Source organism: Gopherus evgoodei, chromosome 5 (genome assembly GCF_007399415.2).
Source record: "Gopherus evgoodei ecotype Sinaloan lineage chromosome 5, rGopEvg1_v1.p, whole genome shotgun sequence".
NCBI classification, from domain to species: Eukaryota; Metazoa; Chordata; order Testudines; family Testudinidae; genus Gopherus; species Gopherus evgoodei.
The window spans coordinates 29,358,758-29,383,083 of NC_044326.1; the positions used below are offsets into that span (position 1 = coordinate 29,358,758).

The 24,326-nt window shown below is 42.0% G+C and overlaps 1 protein-coding gene across 3 annotated transcripts in view; it reads right to left on the reverse strand.

Moving 5' to 3' along the window:
- The window catches only part of RAB28 (RAB28, member RAS oncogene family), a 97,134-nt gene extending 94,264 nt beyond the window's left edge, over positions 1–2,870 (reverse strand). The window contains exon 1 of one of the 3 annotated variants that reach the window (XM_030564081.1): positions 2,468–2,867. In XM_030564081.1, the coding sequence (XP_030419941.1) occupies positions 2,468–2,542 (75 nt within the window). In that variant the 5' untranslated portion in view covers positions 2,543–2,867. Of the gene's footprint in view, positions 1–2,467 lie in introns of all 3 variants that reach the window. The other 2 variants (XM_030564080.1, XM_030564083.1) reach the window with 2 other exon arrangements.
- Positions 2,871–24,326: the final 21,456 nt, after the last annotated feature.

Below are 24,326 nucleotides of genomic sequence, written 5' to 3' on the forward strand. Positions count from 1 at the left end.
TCCAGTTTGGCCAATGTATATAGCAGAGGAGCATTGATGGCACATGATGGCATACATTACATTGGTAGATGTGTAGGTGAACGAGCCCTTGATGGTGTGGCTGATGTGGCTGGGTCCTATGACGGTGTCCCTTGAATAGATATGCAGACAGAGCTGGCAACGGAGTTTGTTGCAGGGGGTGGTTCCTGAGTTAGTGTTTCTGTTCTGTGGTGTGTAGTTGCTGGTATTTGCTTCAAGTTGGGAGGCTGTCTATAAGCGAGGACTCGCCTGTCTCCCAAGGTCTGTGAGAGTGAGGGATCGTCCTTCAGGATAGACTGTAGATCCTTGATGATGTGCTGGAGACATTTTAGTTGGGGGCTGAAGGTGATGGCTAGTGGCGTTCTTTTACTTTCTTTGTTGGGCCTGTCCTGTAGTCTGGGTACCCTTCTGGCTCTGTCAATCAGTTTCTTCACTTCACCAGGTGGGTACTGTAGTTCTAAGAATGCTTGATAGACATCCTGTAGGTGTTTGTCTCTCTCTAGGTATTGAAACAAATGTGGTTATATTTGAGAGCTTGGCTGTAAACAATGGATCATGTAATGTGGTCTGGATGAAAGCTGGAGACATGTAGGTAAGCATAGTGGTCAATAGGTTCCTGGTATAGGGTGGTGTTTATATGAACATTGCTTATTTGTACTGTAGCATCCAGAAGTGAATCTCTTGTGCGGACTGGTCCAGGCTGAGGTTGATGGTGGGGTGGAAATTGTTGAAATCCAGGTGGGATTCCTCAACGGCCTCCTCCCCATGGGTCAGACTTCAACGAGAAACTGCAGAACTGGAATTAATTAGCAAACTTGACACCATAAAATTAGGCCTGAAAAAAGACTGGGAGTGGTTGGGTCACTACAAAAAATAATTTTCCCTCTGTTGATACTCACACCTTCTTGTCAACTGCTGGGAATGGGCCACTCCCACCCTAATTTAATTTGCATCATTAGCACTGACCCCCCCCACACTTGGTAAGGCAACTCCCATATTTACATGTACTGTATATTTATACCTGCCTACTGTGTTTTCCACTCTATGCATCTGATGAAGTGGGTTATATCCCATGAAAGCTTATGCCCAAATACATCTGTTAGTCTCTAAGGTGCCACAAGGACTCCTCGTTATTTTTACTAATACAGACTAACATGGCTACTCCTTTTTGAAACCTGAATACATACACTATGATTACTTTTTGTTGTCTTCTTTGGTACATAGTGACCCTTGCTTTGCCTTATTTAGCATTATGCTAGTCATGGACTTCATGTAGTTCACAATTCTATAACCATGGTGTTTGTTAATTACATTCCTAACCTTCACAGAAAGAAAACCTTGAAAATGTGAACCAAAATTAAAACACCACACTGATGACTTCCCATACCCTGAAATAATAGTTCTGACAGATATAAAGTTGCCTCGTTCGTGTCAGTAGTCTAGTAGTTTTTAAAATCTTAAGAACACAAGTTGAATAGCAACATAGGTCACTTTTGATTATATCAGCAGCAACATCCAGTTAGTATGTTTGTCCCTGAACCCACATTCCCTCCCTCTGCCTTACCAGAACCCCAAATCCCTTCCCAATGCCAGTCCAGATGCCAAAATCTGCCGCTTCCCCATACAACTTCTATGCTGTTACTATGCCTTGCCAACACAAAGTGTGCAAAACACTGAAAATATGGGAACAACATAGGATAAATTGGCTTTAATGTCAAAATAAACACCACAAAGGCCTGCAGTGATTGTATTATTAGCTTTTACCTTTATTAAGGACTTTTATACTTGATGTTAAGCCAGTTTAGAATTCCTAGTTTGCTGCACCAGAGGGCGGCAGGAGGCAGGGACCTTGCCAGAGTTTGGGTGCCAGTCCGGGCGGCGGGAAGGAGGGTCTAAGAGGCAGCCTAGGGCCACTGCACCTTGCGCCCCACAAGACAGATAGGGTTGGCCACATCAGCCTCTCCTCCCACTGTCTGTCTTGGGGGGCTGCGCTGTCTGACAGCGAGGAACCCTCATCTCTGCCATTCGCTGCCCCGAGAGGTCTCTGGAGACCCGACAGAGAGGCCGCTCATGGTGCGGTTGTTCCATCCCCGAGCACCACCGCGCTGTTGGCCTCGAGTCCGAGGTCGCTGGTCTCCCAGGGACGTGGCTAGGGACAACTGCCGGTCCGGCAGCCACCGAGAATCACCTGTCAGTCACTGGCCAGATGTGGCGACAACGACAGGCGCGACAGCCACCAGTGACGGGGGCAGGGCCTCGGCTGTTTGAGCTGCACGCGCCGCTAGCCGGAGCTGGGGGCCCTAGCACAGACTGGGGCCAGCTGGGGGGCGAAGTAGGCGGGCCCGGTGCGGGGACATTCCGCGGCGGGAGGGGTCAGAGAACATCCCGGGGAGGGTTGGGGTGCAGCCCCGGCAGCGAGGAGCGGGGGCAGACGGGTCCCGGCACTGACCTTGCCGGAGGTGCCGTCCCCCAACACCACTAGCTTGAGCTGCCGGTCCGGACTCTCCTCCTCCGAGTCCGACATGGTCCCTGCGCCGGGCGGGGCGGGGAGCGAGTGCCGCTCTCACGACGCCTTGACCGGCACAGAGGCCGGAGCCGCCATCTTCCCTTGATGTGGCCGCTGTCGCTAAGGCCGAGTCTGGGCAAGACCACCGCGAGGCCTAACCGGAGGAGGGCGAGAGAGACGGGGCTGCGGACCCAGCGACCGCTCCCCGGCGACGGAATCAACTCGCTGGGCCCTCCGCGTCCCTGCACCCTCACAGCCTCTCTCCCCCTCCCCGCGCGATAGTGGCCTGGCCCGGAATTCTGAGAGCTTCAATGGTTTAATCCCTTAGTGACGCCCTGCGTGGTAACTAAGGACCGTGGGGTGAAAGGTCACATAGGGCGGGGAGCGCCACAACTAGCTCCTCCTTCTCCCTTCCCCGGGGGGCGGGGTTTAGGGATTTCCCGCCCTCTGCTTTGCTGCCCCAGCAGAGCGCGCTGATTCTTTGCCCTCTGTTCTGGAGGTGGATCCGCGGGGGGCGGTGCATGGGAGTTTTTCGCCTCCCCACCGCTCAGGGGCGTGGCGGCATCTACTCCCTTCCAGCTAAGCGCTGGGCGAAGGGAGGGAGCAGCGGGTCCTTTGCCTAGGCCGTGCAGAGGCCCCCAGGAAGCGGTGAAAGGAAGTGTGCCCCCAGGCTGCTGCCGTTGGCGGAGTCCAAAGGAGAGCAGGGCTGGAGCTGCTCCGGGGGAGATCGAGCAGCGCCACCCTCCCCACTCACCCCCCTTTCTGTGCTGCTGCCCAGGCTGAGGAGTGGGGGCTGTAAGGTCACTTCTCCCCTTTGTCTCAGTGATTCAGATGCGTGGCCCCCTGCTCTGAAGCGGTCCCAGGGAGGCAGGCAGCCTCCTCCCCCACGAAGGAAGAAGCCCCTCCGGGGCCTGAGCTCAGGCCCTGTGGTTCTGGCTCCAGCCATCAAGGACTAACGTGCTTGTGAGGCACTGCTTCCCTACAACGGCGGCTGAGAGCCTGGGCCGGCCCTTACGGCGACCTGCACACAGGAGGGGTTAAGGACTCCGCCTGGGGGAAACCATTAAACAGGGCCAAATTCGAATCGCATGGTGACCCTGTGTGCCAGGTCCCGATGTCTCTCTCTGTCTCGGGTTTAGCCCAGCCACTCCCTCTGTCATGCCAGCAGGGAAGGGGCTCCACAAGTACTCAACCAGCTCTGGTCAGAGGCCAAGGGGAGGCCTGCCAGTGCCCCTCCCCCACTATACACTTGCAGAGTAGGTTCTCAGATGTGGGGGTAATGACATGGCTGGCTCTGTTCTAGAAAAGGGAGAGGTGCCAAAGGTCCTTAGCTCACACACAGAGGCCCCCCCACCCTTATATCCGCAGCTATGTGCATTGCTCACTAAGGTCTGACTGGACAATCTTTGATGATGATGTGGCGGGTTGGATCACAGAAACCCCCTTGGGAACTGCCAACCAATGTGTCAAGACTACTTCTGCCCCTGCTTTCCCTGCCAGCTTGGGACTCCAGCACCCTATCTCGTTGAGCCAGACACGCCAGTCTGCTCCAACCCAGACCCAAGGTCTGAACCACGTGCCCCAAAGCTGCAGACTTAACTGAAAGCACCTTAAGAAGTGTTCCTGTCTTTAACACTCAGACGCTCAGCTCCCAATGGGGTCCAAACTCCAAATAAATCCATTTTACCCTGTATGAAGTTTATACAAGATAAAGTCATAAATTGTTCACCCTCTATAACGCTGATAGTTATGCATAGCTGTTCCCTCCCTCCCCCGGTATTAATACATACTCTGAGTTAATTAATAAAAAGTGATTTTATTAAATACAGAAAGGATTTAAGTGGTTCCAAGTAGTAACAGACAGAACAAAGTGAATTACCAAGCAAAATAAAATAAAACATGCAAGTCTAAGCCTAGTACAGTAATAAAACTGAATACAGATACAATCTCACCCTCAATAAGTTTCTTTCACAGACTGGACGGCTTCCTAATCTGGACACAATCCTTTCCCCTGATACAGCCCTTGTTCTAGCTCAGGTGGTAGCTAGGGGATTTCTCATGATGGCTGCCTCATTTGTTCTGTTCCACCCACTTATATATCTTTTGCATAAGGTGGAAATCCTTTGTCCACTCCTCCTTCTCAATGGAAATGCACCAGGTTAAAGATAGATTCCAGTTCAGATGACATGATCACATGCCATTGTAAGGGCTTGGCTACACTTGAAACTTCAAAGCGCTGCCACGGGACCGCTGCTGCGGCAGCGCTTTGAAGTGTGAGTGTGGTCGCAGCGCCAGCGCTGGGAGAGCGCTCTCCTAGCGCTGCATGTACTCCACCTCCTCATGGGGATTAGCTTGCAGCGCTGGGAACCATGCTCCCAGTGCTGCGGCACTGTTTACACTGGCGCTTTACAGCGCTGTATCTTGCAGCGCTCAGGGGGGTGTTTTTTTCACACTCCTGAGCGAGAAAGTTGCAGCGCTGTAAAGCCTCAGTGTAGCAAAGGCCTAAGACTTCATTACCCACTTGCCAGCACACACATATACAGAAAGACTTAAAAGTAAAACAGAGCCATCTACAGTCAATTATCCTGGTTAATGGGAGCCATTAAGATTCCAAACCACCTTTAATGGTCCACACTTTGCATAACTACAATAGGACCTCAGAGTTATATTTCATATTTCTAGTTTCAGACACAAGAGTGATACGTTTATACAAATAGGATGATCACACTCAATAGACTATAAACTTTGTAATGATACCTTACAAGAGACCTTTTGCATGAAGCATATTTTAGTTACATATATTCACATATTCATGGTGATACTCTAAACAAAAAGAGCTCTCAGCCCTGTGTGTAGGTATTTCCATTGCTTCACACTGACTCAACAGACATTCTAGGCTTCAGTTACAATCCTGGAATCTTTTTATATAGACTATGGCAGTGCCTATTTTTGGCACTGTACAAACAGAATAAAGGATGTTTCCTGTCTCTAGACCTCTGTGTGAGTTTGCATAGCAAGCGGCTAGCTTGCATATATGGAGTTCAAAGAGGAGGTATTCCCATTGTGTGCATTGTAAGAAGCACATTTGTGCACTTCTTTAAAGCATTCCTTTCTGAAAACTGATGGTTAAAATGGCATCTAAGGGTCCCATTTTCCATCTCACAATGATTTCCAGTAAAAATTTGCTCAGTTTACATAAGGTTTTTTTTCTTACTGCCGCTCCTGCAGACTCAGCCTAGGATCTGAGAGCTAATCTGGGTTCTTGTATGTTATTACCAATAATGAAGATTCAGTGGCAAGGATGTATTGGCCCAGAATACATGGGATGCTGCCTAGCTGGCAATTGTCCATGGCCTGGCCTGTATTTTTGCCTAGTCTACATGACCACTTCATGGTACAGTACCCTGCAAACCACCAGAGAGATAAACTAATGCTAACCCCCACAGGAAGACTGGGAATCTGAGTTTCCTGGAAGTTCTGGAACAGCCTTCCCCGGGGAATAGTGGGGGCAAAAGACATATCTGACTTCAAGACTAAGCTTGATAAGTTTATGGAGGGGATGGTATAATGGGATAGGCTAATTTTGGCAATTAATTTGTCTTTGACTGCTAGCGGTAAATATGCCCAATGGCTTGTGATGGGATGTTATATGGGGTGGGATCTGAGTTACTACAGAGAATTCTTTCCTGGGTGTCTGGCTGGTGAGTCTTGCCCACATGCTTAGGGTTTAGCTGATCGCCATATTTGGGGTTGGGAAGGAATTTTCCTCCAGGGCAAATTGGCAGAAGCCCTGGGGGGGTTTCGTCTTCCTCTGCAGCATGGGGCATGGGTCACTTGCTGGAAGATTCTCTGCACCTTGAAGTCTTTAAACCATGATTAGAGGACTTCAATGGCTCAGACACAGGTTTGATACAGGAGCGGGTGGGTGAGATTCTGTGGCCTGCATTGTGCAGGAGGTCAGACTAGATGATCATAATGATCCCTTCTGACCTTAAAGGCTATGATTCTATAATACTGAGGTCTTATGTAGTGCTCTTCATCAATAGATCACAAAAGTGATTCATAATCTTCCATGTGTTTATCCTTATAATGCCATATGAAGTAATGATATGTCAGTCTTTTCAACTTTGCAATTTACAACATACTACACCTTAACATCTCATTATTACAATTACATTCTTGCTTCTTTCTCTCAACTTCAATTCCAGCCTGATTTCTGCAGCCACTATCCTGAAAACTGTTAGAAATAGACCTAATGCTGTATGCCATTTGAAATGTATAATGCCATATTTCAAATGGAGTTATGCATTACTCTAACACTGGGCTTGTGAGAATAGTGGCTGGTGAAATCATATCTGAATAACAAATTTTGGTTAGAAAAAAATCAGTAATCAAAATTATCTGATTTTTAAGTATAGGCACCATCAAATTAATTCCCCACCCCCCAGCTGTTTGCTTGTCAGTTAATGTTATGTAACATTTGTTTATATCACTATTTGTATCTGGATGATGATTCTTTCTGTTATGGTATCAACATAAACACTTCTTGTTTGCCTCTTCGAGAGGAGTTACAGCTGCCCAATTAGCTAACTGGCAAAAATATTGGACTTTGTCAACATTGGGATTATTAGCCACTTATGTAGCCACATTGATGTTGCTGTACTAGTACCAACCTTTATTGTCAATTTAGTGTACTGATGTAAGCAGCATCAGAACAAGTCAGTGCTTACACCATTGCACCATGTATGTTAGGGGCTTGCGCTGATGCAGTTACATTCATGTAGCCACTTGGTGGCTAACAAACAACAACAACATTAGACAAGGCCTTAAGATGGGGGAGGTAACCTGTAGAGTTTAAAATAATATCTGGAATATCATCTAGTCTTTCCTGTTTTATTGGATGGATTCCTGTCAAGGACTCAGGGATGTGGACTGGGGCATATCTCAACCCTTAATTTAAAGTATTCAGTCTTTGACAAAAAAGCTTTTATCTCTAAATGAGAATCAGGAACCCAACTAAACAGACGCTAAAGGGACACAGTAAACTTAAAAATAACAGTTTTGTCTGATGTTTTGTTTTACTTCCTATTAGAAGTAACACCTAAAATTATTGTATCTGGAAGATTAGAGAAAATGTATGTTTATTTTATTTTGTGCACTGAGTAGCACATTTTATACAGTTTCACCATGTCTCCATAATTGTCAGGCCCCAGTCCTGCAATCACACAGACTGCAGGAATCTGCCTCAGTGATTTCAGTGTTATAGCTAGTTTCCCTTGTTTGTTTGGGTCTTTCACACAGCAACAGAGATGATAAACATTTTTTTTTAATTGGAAAATATAATTGTAAAACAAATATTGGCAGAGGGACTCAAGGGCAGGTATAGTAACTGAAACTAAACAGTTATATTTTTTAACTGATGAGATGACAGGTTGACGTCATTTTTATAACCAAAATTTAAAAAATCCGAATAAAAAATCATTTCTTCTTTCCTCCATATACACACATTATAAAAATCATTTCCTTCAATCCTCCTTCAATACTCCATATACACACATTATAACCCCAGTGAGTTCAAGGGGACTACTCATGCTGATAAAGTTATTAATATACTCCAGTGTTTGCAGAATCAGAGCTAATAGTTACTAGTTCTCCAAAAAGCCAGAGTTTACATGAAAAAAAAAAAGGATAGACAAGACCTGAATTTTTAGTGTAAAAAGACAAGCAGAGAAAAATCTGAAAGTTTTCTCATACATCAGAAAGAAGTAAAACATCGCATACCCCTTCTATTTTCCTGTGCAGGTCGCCTTTAGCTTAATTGGGCTGTGGTGACTCTGATTGACCTATCCAACTTCTGAGTGGTCAGTATCTGAATAGGACTCAAACAGGGAAAAGAAAGGAACTGAAACAAACATGAACTTTCTTTTATGCTTTGCTACTTTATTGAAGTTTTGTATGATTAACACTAAATAACATTGAAAATGAATGTACTAAGGTAGTTAACACTCACACTATAAGGCAACTGTTTCATGACTCACCCAGGACTGAGAAACAGTCTGGCAGACCAGTACAAATGTTCTTGGGACCAGTAAACTTTTCTGAACACTGGTTCTGGATTAGTGATCAGAAGAAGAAAAATATACTTCCCAGAATATGTTTACATAACCATATTTTAATAATTTTTTCTTATACTAGAATTGTTAATAAAGAATAGTATGGGCCTAACGTAGTATAGCTGCTTATACTGTTCATGCACAACACAGATTTCCGAACCTTTATTACTTTTGAAATGTTTTTCCACAAAATGATTAGTTTAATGTTTTTTCCTCCTTGAGGATTACGGTCCTACCAAATGTGAACTTCACATGGACAGTTATCTAGTGTTCAACACACATGTGCACAACAATTTAACTACACAGGTTCTTCTTTCCCCATCTTCTAAATAACTGACAAACAGTTGCTCAACATTTCTCAAAAAATTCACCTTTGGAGAACAGAAGGTTTGAGCCCCTAGAGAAGAGATTTCAGAAAGTGTGTGAACAAATACAGGGGGCTGGAATGGAAATACTTCTGAGCCTTAACCATAAAGTTTACTACCACAAGTATAATAGAGAAACATTATATGGAAGACTTTGATGGTGCATGGTATGACTGTCTTCTCTGCACACTGCACCTCCTTTTGCATGCTCCTGTGCAGACAAGAGCAACTAATTTAAGATAAGCAGCAGTGAAATTGGTGGAAGCCCACCTCAGCTGGTTAATTTCACTCCGCGGTCTGTTCCTGCACTATGAGATAGGGAGAGTTAAATTAGACAACACCGAAGTGCTCCCACTACCCGCTAACAGCTGGTTATTTTCATTTAGGAGCTTTGCTTAAATCAGGAGTAGGGGAAAAGCAGTGGAGCAGCAAGGGGAGGGGAGGACAGGGTAGGAAAGGAACGGACCAGTTGGGAGGGGAGAAGATATTTTGCCATGCATGAGAGAAGGGTAACGGAAAGGGGAAACAAGGAGAGGGGTGAGAGATAGGAAGAGTAGAAGCAGGGTGTGGGAGGCAACCAAAGACAGTGTGTGTGTGACAGTAAGAGAGAATGAATGGGAGCAGGTGAATACGTAGATCTGGGATAGAGGAACAGACAGGGGGGAAAAGGGTCAATGCCAGTATTGAAAACACACACCAAAAAATGACATAACTCTTAATACCACAATAGATAGATCTTACACGTACAATTTTCCATTGTAGATCATTCCTTTTCTTTCAGTTTTCTTTATGAGTTCTTTTAGCTTGAGTATATTTAAGGTATGAATACTCTTGCTCTAAGAAAGTGAACAACAGAGTGAGAAAAACCATGTAGCCCCAACTCTTACCATCTTCATTAATTTAACAGTGCCTTGAGTACATACTTCTGATTTGCTTAATAGCTGTAATTAAAATAGGATTAAAAATCAATATTATGCAAATGCTCGGAAAACAATATATTAGTCTGTGTGTTAAAAGGCAAACCCATTCATTAGTAACCTCTAAAGACCTGTGAAAACTGGCAGCAGGAGGCATACAATATGGATACAACTAGACAACTCACATCTCAATAGACCTATTAAGATTACTAGCTATGTGAAAGTCGGTGACATGCTCAATTCCTCATTTTGCATTTTAAAACATGCCCATAAAATTAAAAAAGCAAATCAACAAACAAACAAAATGTGGCTCAGCGAAAGAGTATGTCATACAAATGTCCAAGTTGCATTATGATGTTAAAGTGGTAACAAGTTTTAGTAAAATCAAAAACAGATTCTTCACTCTGTTTTACTCCTTTTACATTTTACTTTAGTGCAATGGAGTGGAGAAGCAAGCTCCAAATCCTTATGCAACTTAGTTGTTCATGTTAAGCAAACTAATTAAGTTTTGTACTGCATGACTTATTGTTATCAGTGTGTCCCTTCCAGGGTAACTTTGGAACTGAAATGTTTTCATCATTTTTCACCCTTTTATCCTGTTTATTATTTTCTATGCATCAAGAATGCTGCATAAGACACAAAGTAAAGTCAGTGTCTGCCCCAAAGAACTTGCTATTTAAAAGATGAAAAGGAAAATATAGGGCATACTGAGAAGCACTGAAATTAACAAACTGAGTACATTTTGCAGAAGTGTCTTTTCTCATGTCTGGTAGGTACACCTAATCCTCATAGTCAAACTCATTTTATGCATCTTTGCGAACACTAGGGAAGAATCTCAGAAGAGAGAGCTTGAATGGAACTTTTACTTACAAGTGTTTTGTTTATTGTAAAATCCAGTCTTAATTGTGATACTTGTTCCATTTTTGTTTTACTCTCTGTTTAAATGTTATTTGAATTTCCTTGTAAAAGGGCTTTATTGATAGTCCTGAAAAACCTCTATTTATGCACAGAAAAGACAGAAGTGTAAACTCCATGAATATGCCTTAGCCTTAACCTGGAATGACCAGCTCTCCATGTGAGAAGGTAATTTAGTCTCCATTCTCATTCAGTCTTTGGCCTGTAGCTTTGTTTTCCCCTATGATCGTTGATTTTGCCATGTGTACATTTTCTGCTACCAGTTGAATTAAGACTATCTTATTTCACACAGGCCACCAAATAGCCTTTAAATGGTAATGACTGCCAGTGACTATTGACTTGTCTGGATTTTATCTGAGGGGCCAGAGGAGGAAGAGCGAATACCAATCTTCTAAAATATCTAGTCTCCCATTTCTGCATGCTAAATAAGCTACACTAAATGATTGTGGCTTCCTCAATTTAGAGCTCATTTTCAATCCTTGCTATCTATTTAGACGTGTATTTCTTCATAAATAAATGCATACACTTTGCATGTGAAAACACATGACTAGGTGGTCACAAGCAAATCAGGGTTTGTGTGTGAACATGCAGTGTACAAAGTAAGCATTTTCAGTGTGAAAATACATATATAAACAGGGTATGAGCACATCCTTCATGTGGAGTGGTTATAACAAGAATGAGTCACTTGTGTCCCCATTCCATCTGGCTCTACTTTAGATGTCCTTCCACAAACCTCACTACAACAAGATGGTCATCAAAGCAGAATGATACACACTCCATGTGTGGGATAAGTTAACCACTATTAGAGAAAGTGCAAAGTAGTCGTGATCTGGCTCATCATTCAAAGTGAACAAAGAGGGATTGAGTCAGGGGATCAGTATTTCAGTCCTGAGCTATTTTCCCTAGTTTTTTCTGCAAAGCTAGTACACTCACCATTTCAGCCAGAATCCCGCTGCTCCCTAATGATCTCTTTCGCTCTGCAGCTAGACACTGATTTAAAGCCCATAGAAGACACTGAGACCACAGGTGGACATTCAATGCAGTGTTGACAAGTTCCATTGGGAACCATATCCATTCTTCCTCTGGCAGATAGAACATTCACTACATGTGTTTCACCAACGGTATTCTCACCTTTGGAAAAAAATCAAAGCCCAAACAGAAAAATTGGGATGGAGCTCCGTTAGAAAACTCCCTTAGTCTGCAGATCCATTTACGGTTTTGTGTTGATCTAACCCCTTTTCTCCCTTAACTCTCACTACATTACAGACTTGCATATATAAAAAATCTGTTTCCACTTCATCAGTTACCATCTCTAATGTCTCTACTGAATCAGTTTTACATCTGTGCGCATTTGGGGGGGGGGTAATTTGATTCTTTTGATGTTAAATTAAATACTGTAAACAATAAAATTGACCAGATTGACAACTGAGTGGAAATGGAAGAGAATTACTTGTTACAGATGTAAAGACAGGAGGTGGCTTTTTTCTGTACAAGACACTGAAATCTTCCATGCACTGCGCAAAACACAGCAGGTTGGTAACTGGATAACACAGGGCCAATAGTTAGGACTGAAACACCAATTCTAATCTGAGATACCATAAAGAACCCACACTGGACATCTGTTCTACAGTTGTGTAGATAGACAAACAAGCCGAATATCTCCTATCAATAATAAATCAATCTGAGAAAATAGTGATCTGTTTGTGAACATTTCACTAAAAGGAAAAGCAGCAAAAGCAGTTGAATAAATTATTCATTACATATTATTTGCCTAGCTGTCATGATAATGGGTCATAGGTTAGTCATTTTTTCTATGATCACCTTTTGCAGCTGTCAGAGTTCAGGGCAACTGCACCTGTGTTCCCCTTCCACGGTCTACCAAGGACACCCACTTTTAGGCCTCTGGCTCCCAACCATTGCCTCTTTTGGACGTAGACCCACACCTCTCTCCCTCATGACTGTTTTTTTCCCCAGGCTGCATAGTTGCCTGCCTACACTGTGATATCCCCAGCATGCCAGATCACCTAAAAGGCCAGCATCTATACTTGGATTTCTCTTCAGAAGTTATGAACAGAGTAATTACCCACAGTTATGTTACCACACAGCTCTTTATAAGCAAGCACATTTATTCTTAAGGTGAAAGCATTATAGAAAACACATTAAAAACAATAAAAGAACCTTCTCACAAGCTAAAAAGCTTAGCAGAGGTCACCCAAACTCCTATCTTGGTCTCTGGTATGTGTCACTGCTTCAAAATCCATAACTGGGTTTTCCCAATGGTTACAAGTTCATAACTGTCTCAGATTCAGAACCAGAACAACGATGGATAGTTCAGTCTTTCCTTTATACAAGTTGGGCCTTTGATCTTGGCCTCATGTAACAGGTGATCAGCAGACAATGACCCATTCCTCAGGGCATAGCTTCAAAAGACTAGTTATGCATTCACCTCCCACTAAATATCCCTCAGAAAAGCCACTTAAGACTTCTTGTTCCAGAAGTACATTCTTGCCTGGCACATTGTTCACAATAGCACTTTGAACTCCTAGGTCTCACATTTGTCACACACGGATCCTTGAGGGGTTTCATGCAATTCTGACTCACAAACATACATAGAATCATAGGGTTAGAAGGGACCACAAAGGTCATCTAGTATAACCCCATGCCAAGATGCATAAGCAATTAATTTAATACAATGGACCCCAAAAATACTTATATTAATTTAATAACTCTTCTAAGGATATGGCAGGAAATTGCTATATCTGTCACAGCAGCAATAGTAATTCTTTATAATTTCCATACCCAAAGCACTGTACAAGTATGAGCTAACTGATCACCTAGCACCCTGTGAAAGAAATCATAGTACTGTCATTCTTCTTTTACAAAGACAAAGGGCCGGATTCACAAAGGTACCTTAGGCACCTAAGTCCCAGTTTTAGGAGCCATTATGATCCACAAACCACTGCTCAGCCACTACCTAACCCTGTAGCTGCTTGAACTCACTTGGTGCCTAAATCTCCACTGTAAAAGTTCCCTCAGCCCCCAAGTTTCTGCCTCTGAACATGCATGTTGCTGCCTCACTCTAGGCATCCAAAGACCTGTCTCCCACCTAAGCCCCAATGCCATCCACAAATTGGGGAAGGATAAAGCAGTACCTATTTCACTTGTGGGGTCTGAGCTGGTAGGTGTGCTCCGAAGCTTCCTACCAGACTAGTTCCCATTCAAAATGTGGATGGAGGAGGAGGTGCCACTACCCACCTTATAATTTTTAGCCCAATGGGCAGAGCACTCACCTGGCATGTGGGAGACCCAGATTCAGTTCCTCCTTCTGCCTGATGGTCAAAAGGATTTGAACAGTGGTCTCAGGAAAATGCTTTAGCCATTGAGCACTGAATTATTCTGATGTGGGCATCCATTAATCTCTTCTGTTGAAACTGTTTCACTGTGGATATATAATTAAAGAGACATAGTAGTAGGGGAACTAGACCCTGCATCTCCCATGTGGGAGCCCTCACTACCAGCCTATAGCGTCACACACTATCTTACAGTCTTTTTATTTCTGGCCCAATATATAGCTAATCCATCTCTGCTGCAGTGCATGCTACCATGCTGTTGAGTCCTGACTTGAGCATAGTAAATCATGTATTTGCTGAGAGTTGTTAAAGTCAAGACTGAAGGGCCATTCCTTCCTAATTAGCTCCCCAGGCACCTCACTTTTGTTTAAATAGCCTATAGATGGGGTAGGAAAATGTTCTGAGTCATGATCCACCGGATAAATGAACCTTTGGCCAAGCAGCTGCTTTTCTGAAGCGAATCCATGTAGTGTTGTGTGCTGAGGTTGAACCCCATAGCTTATGGAAAATATCTGCTACCAGGGTCACAGCTTCTTAAATCTCAATCCTCACATCCCCAAAGGTGAGACAGTAATGCCCCTCTCCTCCCAAGCACTGTTGAGGCTTCATTGCTCCATCTGTTTATCTAACTGATGCACATCAAGCTGAAACCACTCCATTGGATGCAGCATTTCCTGTCACTCAGTAAGAGGAAAAACTGCATTGAGTATGGACACCATGGGTCTGATTCTCTTGTGTGGTCATTTACCCTACTGCAAGGTAAATATGAAATGAATGTGAAATCCATTCTGATTTAGTATCCTTCACTACACACTGCACTGGTGTAGGGGAATGGAGGATCAGGCCCAATGTTTCTTCCACCATCCCAAGAAGCTCCATATCAGCTGGGCTGCTTCACCTCGAAATGCCAGAGCATAAGGCAGAGATGACAGAAGTACCAGAGAAGTCAGTGTGCATTGTCAGGAGATGATCAGCGATAGGAGAGACATTCAATAACTAGATGCAGGTGTGTAACTTGTCATATTTCGTTTTGAAGTGTTATGTTGGATGGTTATTTTTGTCACTGCCCAGTGTTACAAACAAGCACATTGCATTTGCAAGCATTTACAGAACAATTCTTACTAATATTGTAAAAGCTCACCATGCAATGGGTATTGTTTCTTGGCTTGGATGGTAAAGGGCTAGAATTTAAGGCACATTTTCCATTCTTTCCCTGCTATATAAAAGAAACTAAAATAGGGATTATGTCTAGTTACTTCCTAAGCAAATATGATTTGCAAAATTAGATGTCTGAGTCAAAGTGTTATGAACTTTCATTGTCAAAACTTGCATTCAATCTGTTTGGGTGTGTTATCAGAAGATTTAATAGCATAACTCCTACTAAGAGTTTTATTTTGGTGCTATTTTGTGTATAAAAAAACTGATTTTCCCAGGGAAGTTTTGGATCTATTTGGGGGTAATTTAGAACAGTCAAAATTTCAGGCATTTTTGACAGAGATTGGGTTGTCTTCAGTGGGCTGTGCATGTAGACCTAATGTGCATCTAACCTGTAGAGGAGAGTTAGCAGTCTGATGGATGTACAGAATAAAGAGAGAGAAGAAAGAAAATATTGTTAGGAACAACACATCTTAAAATGTTAGAACAGCCTCTGTTACTTTAAAAATGCATCTCTATAACTTTGATAATCATATACTTCTGTAAACAAGGATTACCTCCACTGAAATCAGTGAAATTACACCAGGGAAAGGGAAGGGAGAATCAGGCCATTGTTACTAACACCCTTGATTTTACAAGTGAAAATGGAGTTGATAATTGCAATTTTAAAGTTACGTTAAAAAAATGTTGTGACTAAACAGATTATTTATTTTAATGAAATACCTAATAAATCAAAGCACTCATCACATACTATATGGGTGTTGAATAATGGGCCAAATCCCTGAAGTTTTTACTCTGTCCAAATTCAGGCAAAGATCCCATTGACCTAGGTACGGACTTAATAAAAACTATTGGAGGAGTTCAGATTTGGTCCAGTCATATATTAAAAATAAATAGCATTCACAACCAGTGTCAATACTTAAGTACCTTCATCTGCCATTAAACTGGTGGAATACATCTCTGTCGGGTAAAGCATGAAAACTGAGATGCAAGCATAAAACTAGCTATGCGGACTCTGGAGTCTCCCCCGCTGCAGCCCGTGGTGCATTGGCTGGAGTGCACTCCTATAGTTACTTGTAATCACTGAGAGTACACATTTTTGCAAATGTAAATATAATTTTCAAGTTGACAGTGTCCTTTTAAAAACATACATGTACAGCATAGTTAGGCTTGGAAGGGTTCGATTTTTATCATAAATGTCAGTAAAAATCAGCTTTGCTATATGCACACAAACCAACAAAAAAAGTATTTCCAACTACAATCAAAGTTTAGAGGTAGGCAAAATAAGAAAAACACTGCTTAAGAATTAATTGGAGTCCAAATCCACTTATTTAGAATTTTGAATGAGGCTTGTTACAAGGGGACTAGCAAATCAGTAGTAAAAACAGGTATGATTTGTTGATTAAAGGATATTTACTTTGTATATTTTGACATGAGATGCTAACAATTTGTGTTTTAACAGTTTATAAAGCTCTAACTTTTAGAATCTCAAAGTCTACTGCCATTAAATAATTGTCTGGTTCTCCCATAATTTCGCACAACTGTAAAAATGTAAGATCAATAAAAATATTTTAACTGCTTTAAAATAAAATTTTATATTATCCATCAAAATTATTTTTTTTAAATTTGCCAAGGATAAGCAAAGTACATGATGGGATTAAGGCCAGTATTCTGAAGCCTATTGACATCATCACACTTCCAGAGGTTGGAGTGCTTCTATTCCACCCACCTCTGAAATGTAGCAACTTTTCAATAGAAAAAACTCTTGAAATGCTACATAATAGTTTAGGATAGAAAGTGACAAAGAATTCAACATTCAGTTAGAACTACAAGGAGAATTTAAGACAGAAATATAGCTACCAAACTGGAATGTATTCAGAGCACAAGGGTAATACCACTGTTCTGGCAAAAACATGTTAGTATCCACGCATAGGCATGACCTGAGTTTACATCACAGCTAAATGACTGATTTTTTTTCAGTAAGTTAAAATAATGGTATGTGTGTTTGTATGCATGCATATAAATACTATACAGTTAACACCATTTTTGCAAAAAACATTCTCATGTCCAAAAGATCAGCTCCTTTGCATTTTTACAAACATCATATTTATTACGTGGTAGAGAAATTATATGTATTCAATGGTTTATAGGTTAAAAGCACAGAGAGTCACTACAGTCATATCTGAATTTAGTATCTAAGGGCCAGATTTTCAAAAGAGCACAGATTTCATTTAGGCACCTAAATGAAGCGGCTAGATTTTCATTTATCCTCAATGCCCAGCAGCGCCTACTGACTATAGTGGGATGTATTGGATGCTGTGCAGTTTTGAAAATCTGGTCACTTCTTAGGTTCCAAAGTGGGATCTAAATTCTGATTTAAAACATCTGGCAAAAAGAAATGTATGTACCCTTCGAACCATTTCCTGCAATCCTCACTCAGGCAAAACTGCCATTGCATCAGGCCCAACAGTGCCATTCAAATATGAGCAGACACCTGTTGTCATTTCATTCCACAAGAACTTTTCCAAAACATTTCCTGCTGTATTGTGGTATTAACTGCCATGTGCCAACATTTTCACTCAGCCTGCAACTTTCAACATCAATATCAAGCTCAGTCAGCTGGCCCTTGGGCCAAATCCTGTTCACCTTACTCAAGAAAGGAGTTCCACTGAGATCAACAGAGCCACATTTGGCTCCAGAGCAGAGTAGGCTGGACTGTGTGACATCACTGCTTGCTTTATTTTATTTTTTGACTTTCTAGAACTTTGTAAGAAAAAATATGTATAGTCTACAATATAAAAGCAACTGAAAACACAAGCCAGTCAGCCTATCAGTGACATGAGACATGCTTACCTGGGTTCTGACAAGGATATTATGTGAGCAAATGTAAATAATGGAACTTTAAAAAGCACCAGTTTAAGAATGGTGAATGGTTCTGAGCTGTGCTTATACAAACTACAATTTAAAAGGCTAGAGGCCTCATTTTGAGCCACTAAAATTCAAAGTGACAGAAACCTACAAATTTTTATTGCTGTGCATTTAATAAAATGTACATTTACAAGCTGTCAGTTTGAAATGTTGAATAACTGGTAGTTTAGAAGGGTGAACAGCAGTTTGGGTTGTGTTTGAGGTTCATTACTACCTACTTATAATGTTTCTCAGATACTCAAAATAATCCTTCAGCTCAAGCACTTTTGTTATCTCTATTAATTCAACACTGGCACACAAAAATCCATTGACTTTGCAGAAAGGTCAGCAAAAGGAATTTATCATGTTCCCATAAAGTAAGATGTAATTAAGAGTTCCCCTTTTGCTTGTTTAATGTGCTAATACGAGAACATTAGGGCCAATGTCCCATCTATTCCTTCATTTCAGCAGCTGTCTGGGTTTTTGTTAATTTATGGACTCAATTATGTAGACTCTTTTAAATCCACAGCATTGGTGGGTGGTAAGGTAGATGGTTAATGAAGAAACATAGGGTAGGAAACCCCTTTAATGCCTGTTTTATGTGCATCTTGGGTAATGTTTTTTGGAGAACAAGGATCAAAGATTGTAACTTTAGGAAACTCTCAAGCCAGGAATAAACGTACATGGTTTTAAGATGCCCCTAAAAATTATGAGAGGGCTAATATCCTTATGATTTGTGGTCTTTTCTAAAATAAAATATCAAACCAAATGTTTGGCTCTGTATAATAAAAACAGGTTATTTAATAGTTTCCAGGATGAAATGTGAGAAATACCTTTCATAAAGGCTTCCTAATAGTTATGTATTACAAGGACTTCCTCATTTTCAGCACAAACGGAGACTCCTATAGAAACTGTATTAGATATTATTTATTCACATGCCCTCGAAGGGACTACACATGGACTTCTTTAATTAACACTATTTGCAACACTTCCCTCGTGTTTTCACTAACAATCTCATATGTTTTGGAATCCCTACCAGAAATTTGTCATCACTTACTCTAATTACAAAGTCTTCTACTACTCTAAAAAGAATACAATGAATTACAGTCTATACTTTGTTTAATTAAAAACAAAACATTGTTTAAGTAACCTTGAGGTTGTAACAGCCTCACCTCAACCACCCTCCAAAAAAACCAACAGGAAATGTAAAATAAACATTGGTTCACCATTCTTTACACACCACTGGGCCTGGCATTTGAGAGAAAGTGAAATTATTTAAAGATAAAGTAATGGTTTTGTAGACAGTCTGCAGTTCCACACACATTGAGGCTCTACAGTAAAGAAGCTCCTGTGTTTGATACTGGATATCAGACACTGCTGCTCCCTCACTTCCCCCAATGTGAGTGTTGAAAATGGTTGTCATTATAGCGTGGACAGGAGTCTAGCTTTGTTATATGTGTCGTCTAGTGTAGACAGGACTGTTTTTCTTAACATGTCTCATTGGTACAACTTGGCTGGCAGGAGCAATGTTGGGAGCCACAAATGTGGACAGGCCACAGATGGCTGCTGGCATTTTAACCTGTGTTGTCTGAGTTGCTCGAGTTTGGCTAACTGGCATTTTACCCTGACGAAACTAGCACTCCCACTTTGATATGGACAAGGGAGTCCCATTGATAGGAGCAAGGGTGGGAATATTTTTAAACTGTGAACACGGTCTTGTCCCTGTCTACAAGTTTTCAAACCATATTAGCTTCTTCATGAAGAACTCAATTTGTGAAAAACGTGCTTCTCAGAAAGCTTCAGAAATCAGTGGAGAGTGGGTCCAACCAGGTCATAAAGTGTTCTACAAAACCTTGTTGTAACCTATCAAACCAACTGATAACACAATTAGGTCCAAAACCACAGAACTCTCAAAACTGTGTTAGTATCACCAGTATCACAAGCACAGTGTTTCAATGCAATTCTCCAGAAAAATGCTCACACTGTTTGAAAGATCATTGTATACAGAGTTTCCGAGCTCTTTCCTTTTCTGAAGGCACACCTCACTACATATTGTATGAACTGCAGCAGCTGTCTATGCAAGGACACGATGTGTTTTCTAAAGTTCCTCAGTGGTAAATATTGCATCTCCAAATTCAGCATAGACTTAATGGCAAAGGGGACAGAGCTGTGCAATAGATTAGTATGAACCATTTTAAAATTCATTACACAAAGGAGACTAGATATTACATATGATTGGCTCATGAGTCATGAATGATGATTACAGCATATAAATATGCCTGTTCTACCTGGATGTGTTGTGTCTTCATGCTTCAGACTCGTTAGGAATACATTAGTGAATCCTTCACAATAACCTGGAATCTCTTACTACTATTATACTATGCTCTTTAATTTTTTCCCCCAAACAAAAGTCTAATTCCATTTTACTGTGTTGCTGGCCCATTAGACAGGTTTCCCAATGCTTAAGACTTAGCTTGGCTGTGTCTGTATCAGAGGTTCCAATAAGCTGTATAGAGGACATTGAATAGGCCTTCTGAGCCAGGATGACTGTCGCCATACCATATGTTGCAACAAGACACTTAAAGTTGACATTTAAGTTGTTATTATGCTTCAAAATAAACACCCCTTGAAATGAACGACTTAATACCTTTCTCATGTCTATTGTTTTGGGCAATTTGCAGACTCAGGCATCAGTTATACATTTAGAAATTTTTGTCTGTAACACAAAGGGCTGGAGATTTTCAGTTTTTAAATAGCAGCTTAAATTCTAGAGCACAAGATGGCAAGCACAGAAAAGCAGTGCCAACTTGACAAGGTACCAGAAGTTGGTTCAGTTCAACATTTGAGGAACAGGATTGGGAGCAGGCAGCACAGCACTTTTCATGACACTATCCATGCAAATCTAGGTAGGAGGTAGTCCAATTCTGTAGTCCATTGCTTCCCTCTGAGCAGCTGCAGGGGCTCTCAGTCATTTGCAGAATGGATCCTGCAGAAGAAGGGTAGGCTAACAGAGAAGCAGTATTCCCTACAGGACATCTCTTGTTTCTGTGCAGGGCTAGGGAGGGTATGTGTCTTCCAAAGTCATTTGCCCCACAGTCTCCTCCCACCAAGAGAGGAAGTGTAGGAAAATTCTGTGGCAGAATCCTCACCCTACTCTTCCATAATTGTTTGAAGGACGCGCTTTTACTCATACTTTCTTCAGATCTGTAAATCACCTATCTTCAAGAGCAGAATAGTAGAGCAATAAGTTTACTAACTGAGGGCCAAATCCCCTTAAAAGACATAGAAAATATGTTCACAATTTCTTAAACACCATGTTTTAGTTTTTTTTCTTGTTTCATAAAGTTCAGTACAAGGAAAAGAAATTAACTAGTGCCATTCCAGTGAGCACTTGGTGCACTTATCTTTCTAGCCCTTTAATGGGCCTGAGGCCCCATCTTTCTCCAATTGAAATCAATGGCAATATGCCAGTTGATGTCAGTGGGTGCAGGACTGGGCCTTTAATCCTGCTATTCTCACCCAAATATGATTTCTATTGAATTCCATTTCTTGAATACAGGCAGCTTAAGGGAAATAATCCTTACACTCCTGAATATAGTCCCATTGATTTGACCCAAACGTGTAAGTAACAGAAAAAGGAACCCCACCAGATACTTATTTTACACAGCAAAAGCTGCTTCCCAGTATTTTAGACATAGGAATCTGACATATTTTTGTGCATGTCTATGTAATATATATAATATACATACTATATATAGCTATATATAAGCTTTACAATAATAAAGAACAGTTAAATTAAATAGAAATCGGTTATTAGAAAATACTGTATCTCACCATGCTTTTCAGAATGCTAAGTGCAAAGATTTTTGTTGTAGTTTGTTCCAAGGATCTATCTCTCTGCCTAGACATTCCTAGTATTCCTCCAGCAACACCACGCGCACATTCATTATAGCCTTCAGTACAAGAGTTGGTTTTTTAAACTCCAGGGCCCATACTGCAAACCATTCATTGGTGAGTAGACCAGTTCTCCCACTGAAGTCAGTAGACTAGCAGTTGTGAGTATAGAGAGTTCACTGGGCAAGAGTTTGCTGAATCAGACAATTGGTGTGCAGTTAAACCTCACTCTGATGAACAGAGACATTGAGTTAAGTTAGACTGCTCCTAAACCTAGGAAGAGTGAGACTTAATCCTTTTAAAATAACTTTGTAGCTGGTTATTGGTTGAGAGCAAAACTTTTCTGGGACTATTCCCACTGATGTACCTTTTGGCCCTGTATATGTCTAACTGCAAATCATATCCATTTCAATTGCCTGCCGTACAAGTCTGTCAGACATCTGCCAAGACATCATTTAATTCAGCCATTGGCATATGCCTAGAGTTTAAATATGAAGAGGATACAAGATAAATACATGAAAGCCATATCTTGCCATGTCCAAAAGCACCTATATGTCAGCTGACCGGGATGAGGGTGATCTAGTCTAGAGGTCAGAGCGGGCATCAGGCTTAGTAGCTAGGATTAGGACCATAGTCATTAGTGAGGATCCAGAGCCAAGGGCCAAACTGGAAGGCAGGAACTGGATACCAGAGCCAAGGGTTGAGCCAGAGTCCATCATCAGGAGCCAGAGCCAAGGGTCTAGAGGGCATGAACTGGAGCAAGCAGGGTATCAGGCAGGGAGAGGTTCAAGGCAGTATGCAACACTGGATGCAAGGCAGAAACAACTGGAACAAGGTAACGTAGGAGCAGGTACAATGAAGGGCATGAACACTGAGAAACCAGTGAGGAGCTGCTGCTGCTGCTGGTGGTATAAGAGCTGGCCTGCTGGCCTCTGCAGCCAGGCAGGCAGTTGTAGGCCCACTGTACTAATGAAGCTGCCTGGAGACTGTTCTGCTGTAGGTCCTGATTGCTAACACTATAGTCATTCCTTACTCAGTCCAACCTCAATCCACGAAGGCTTCAGGATCTGGGCTATGATTTCCCAATATTATGGGACCTCTTTGAAGGAGGACAAATCCCAGGAGGTGCAGTTGCAGATCATTCTTGTGGGTGCAAGGGAAAAATTGATGTTTCCGAAGGAGAACCTGGCAGACTTTGCTCATGTGAATACATACATTCCATTATCTTAATAATTGGTAGCTCCATTTGGAGTGAACATCGAGATCGGGCTTTTCAGAAGTGCCAAAGAGCTTTAGGGGCACGTCACATTGAAAGTAAATGGGATTTGCGTAGGTAAGTCATTAGGTGCTTCAGAAAACACCCAGGTTGTTGCATCTCATCCAGTGCTATGAAGAAGGCTCGATTATTGGCTTCTCAGCATGAATAGAAATGAGAGACCCAGTTAGATCACCAGCTGTGTGAAGTTTTCTGCATGCATAGTCAATTTGCTGAATTAAATATACATGGATCAGAAAGTGAGAATGACTCTATAGTCTGGTATTTGGGGACTCACCTGGATCCCAGTCACTGCCCCAGCAAATACTTAATGATGTAGTCACCCTTAGGGGGTCACAAGGTTATTACATGGGGGAGGCGGGTCATGAGCTGTCAGCCTCCACCCCCAAACCCTGCTTTACCTCCAGCATTTATAATGGTGTTAAATATAAAAAAGTGGTTTTAACTTATAAGGGGGAGGGAGAATCACTCTCATAGGTTTGCTGTAGGGGTCACCAATACAAAAGTTTGAGACCCACTGATGTAGTGTAACAGCTCCAACAGGAGAGATTTAGAGATACTCCCCTACAATGTGAAAGATCCAAGTTCAAATCCCTGCTCCAGATGAGGTGGCCTGAGGACTTGGTCCAGGGTTTCCTACAGGCCCCCTGAATGCCCAAACCACAGAGAGGCACTTCAGCCTCAACCTGTTTTAGCAATGGTGTTGCGGCATTCCCTTGGCTTTTAATAACCTAAATAAAAGTTGTTATAGGTGCCTGAAAGGGAATTGCAGTGTCTTGTCCTGGGTTGAAAACGCTATTTCATTCCTCTCACAATATCCCTCCCTCCCGCGGGAGAAAACTGATTGATTTGCTTTTGTTTCTGATCAGTCCAAACCTACCACCTTTCCCTCCCTTTTTCAGTTTGGCCA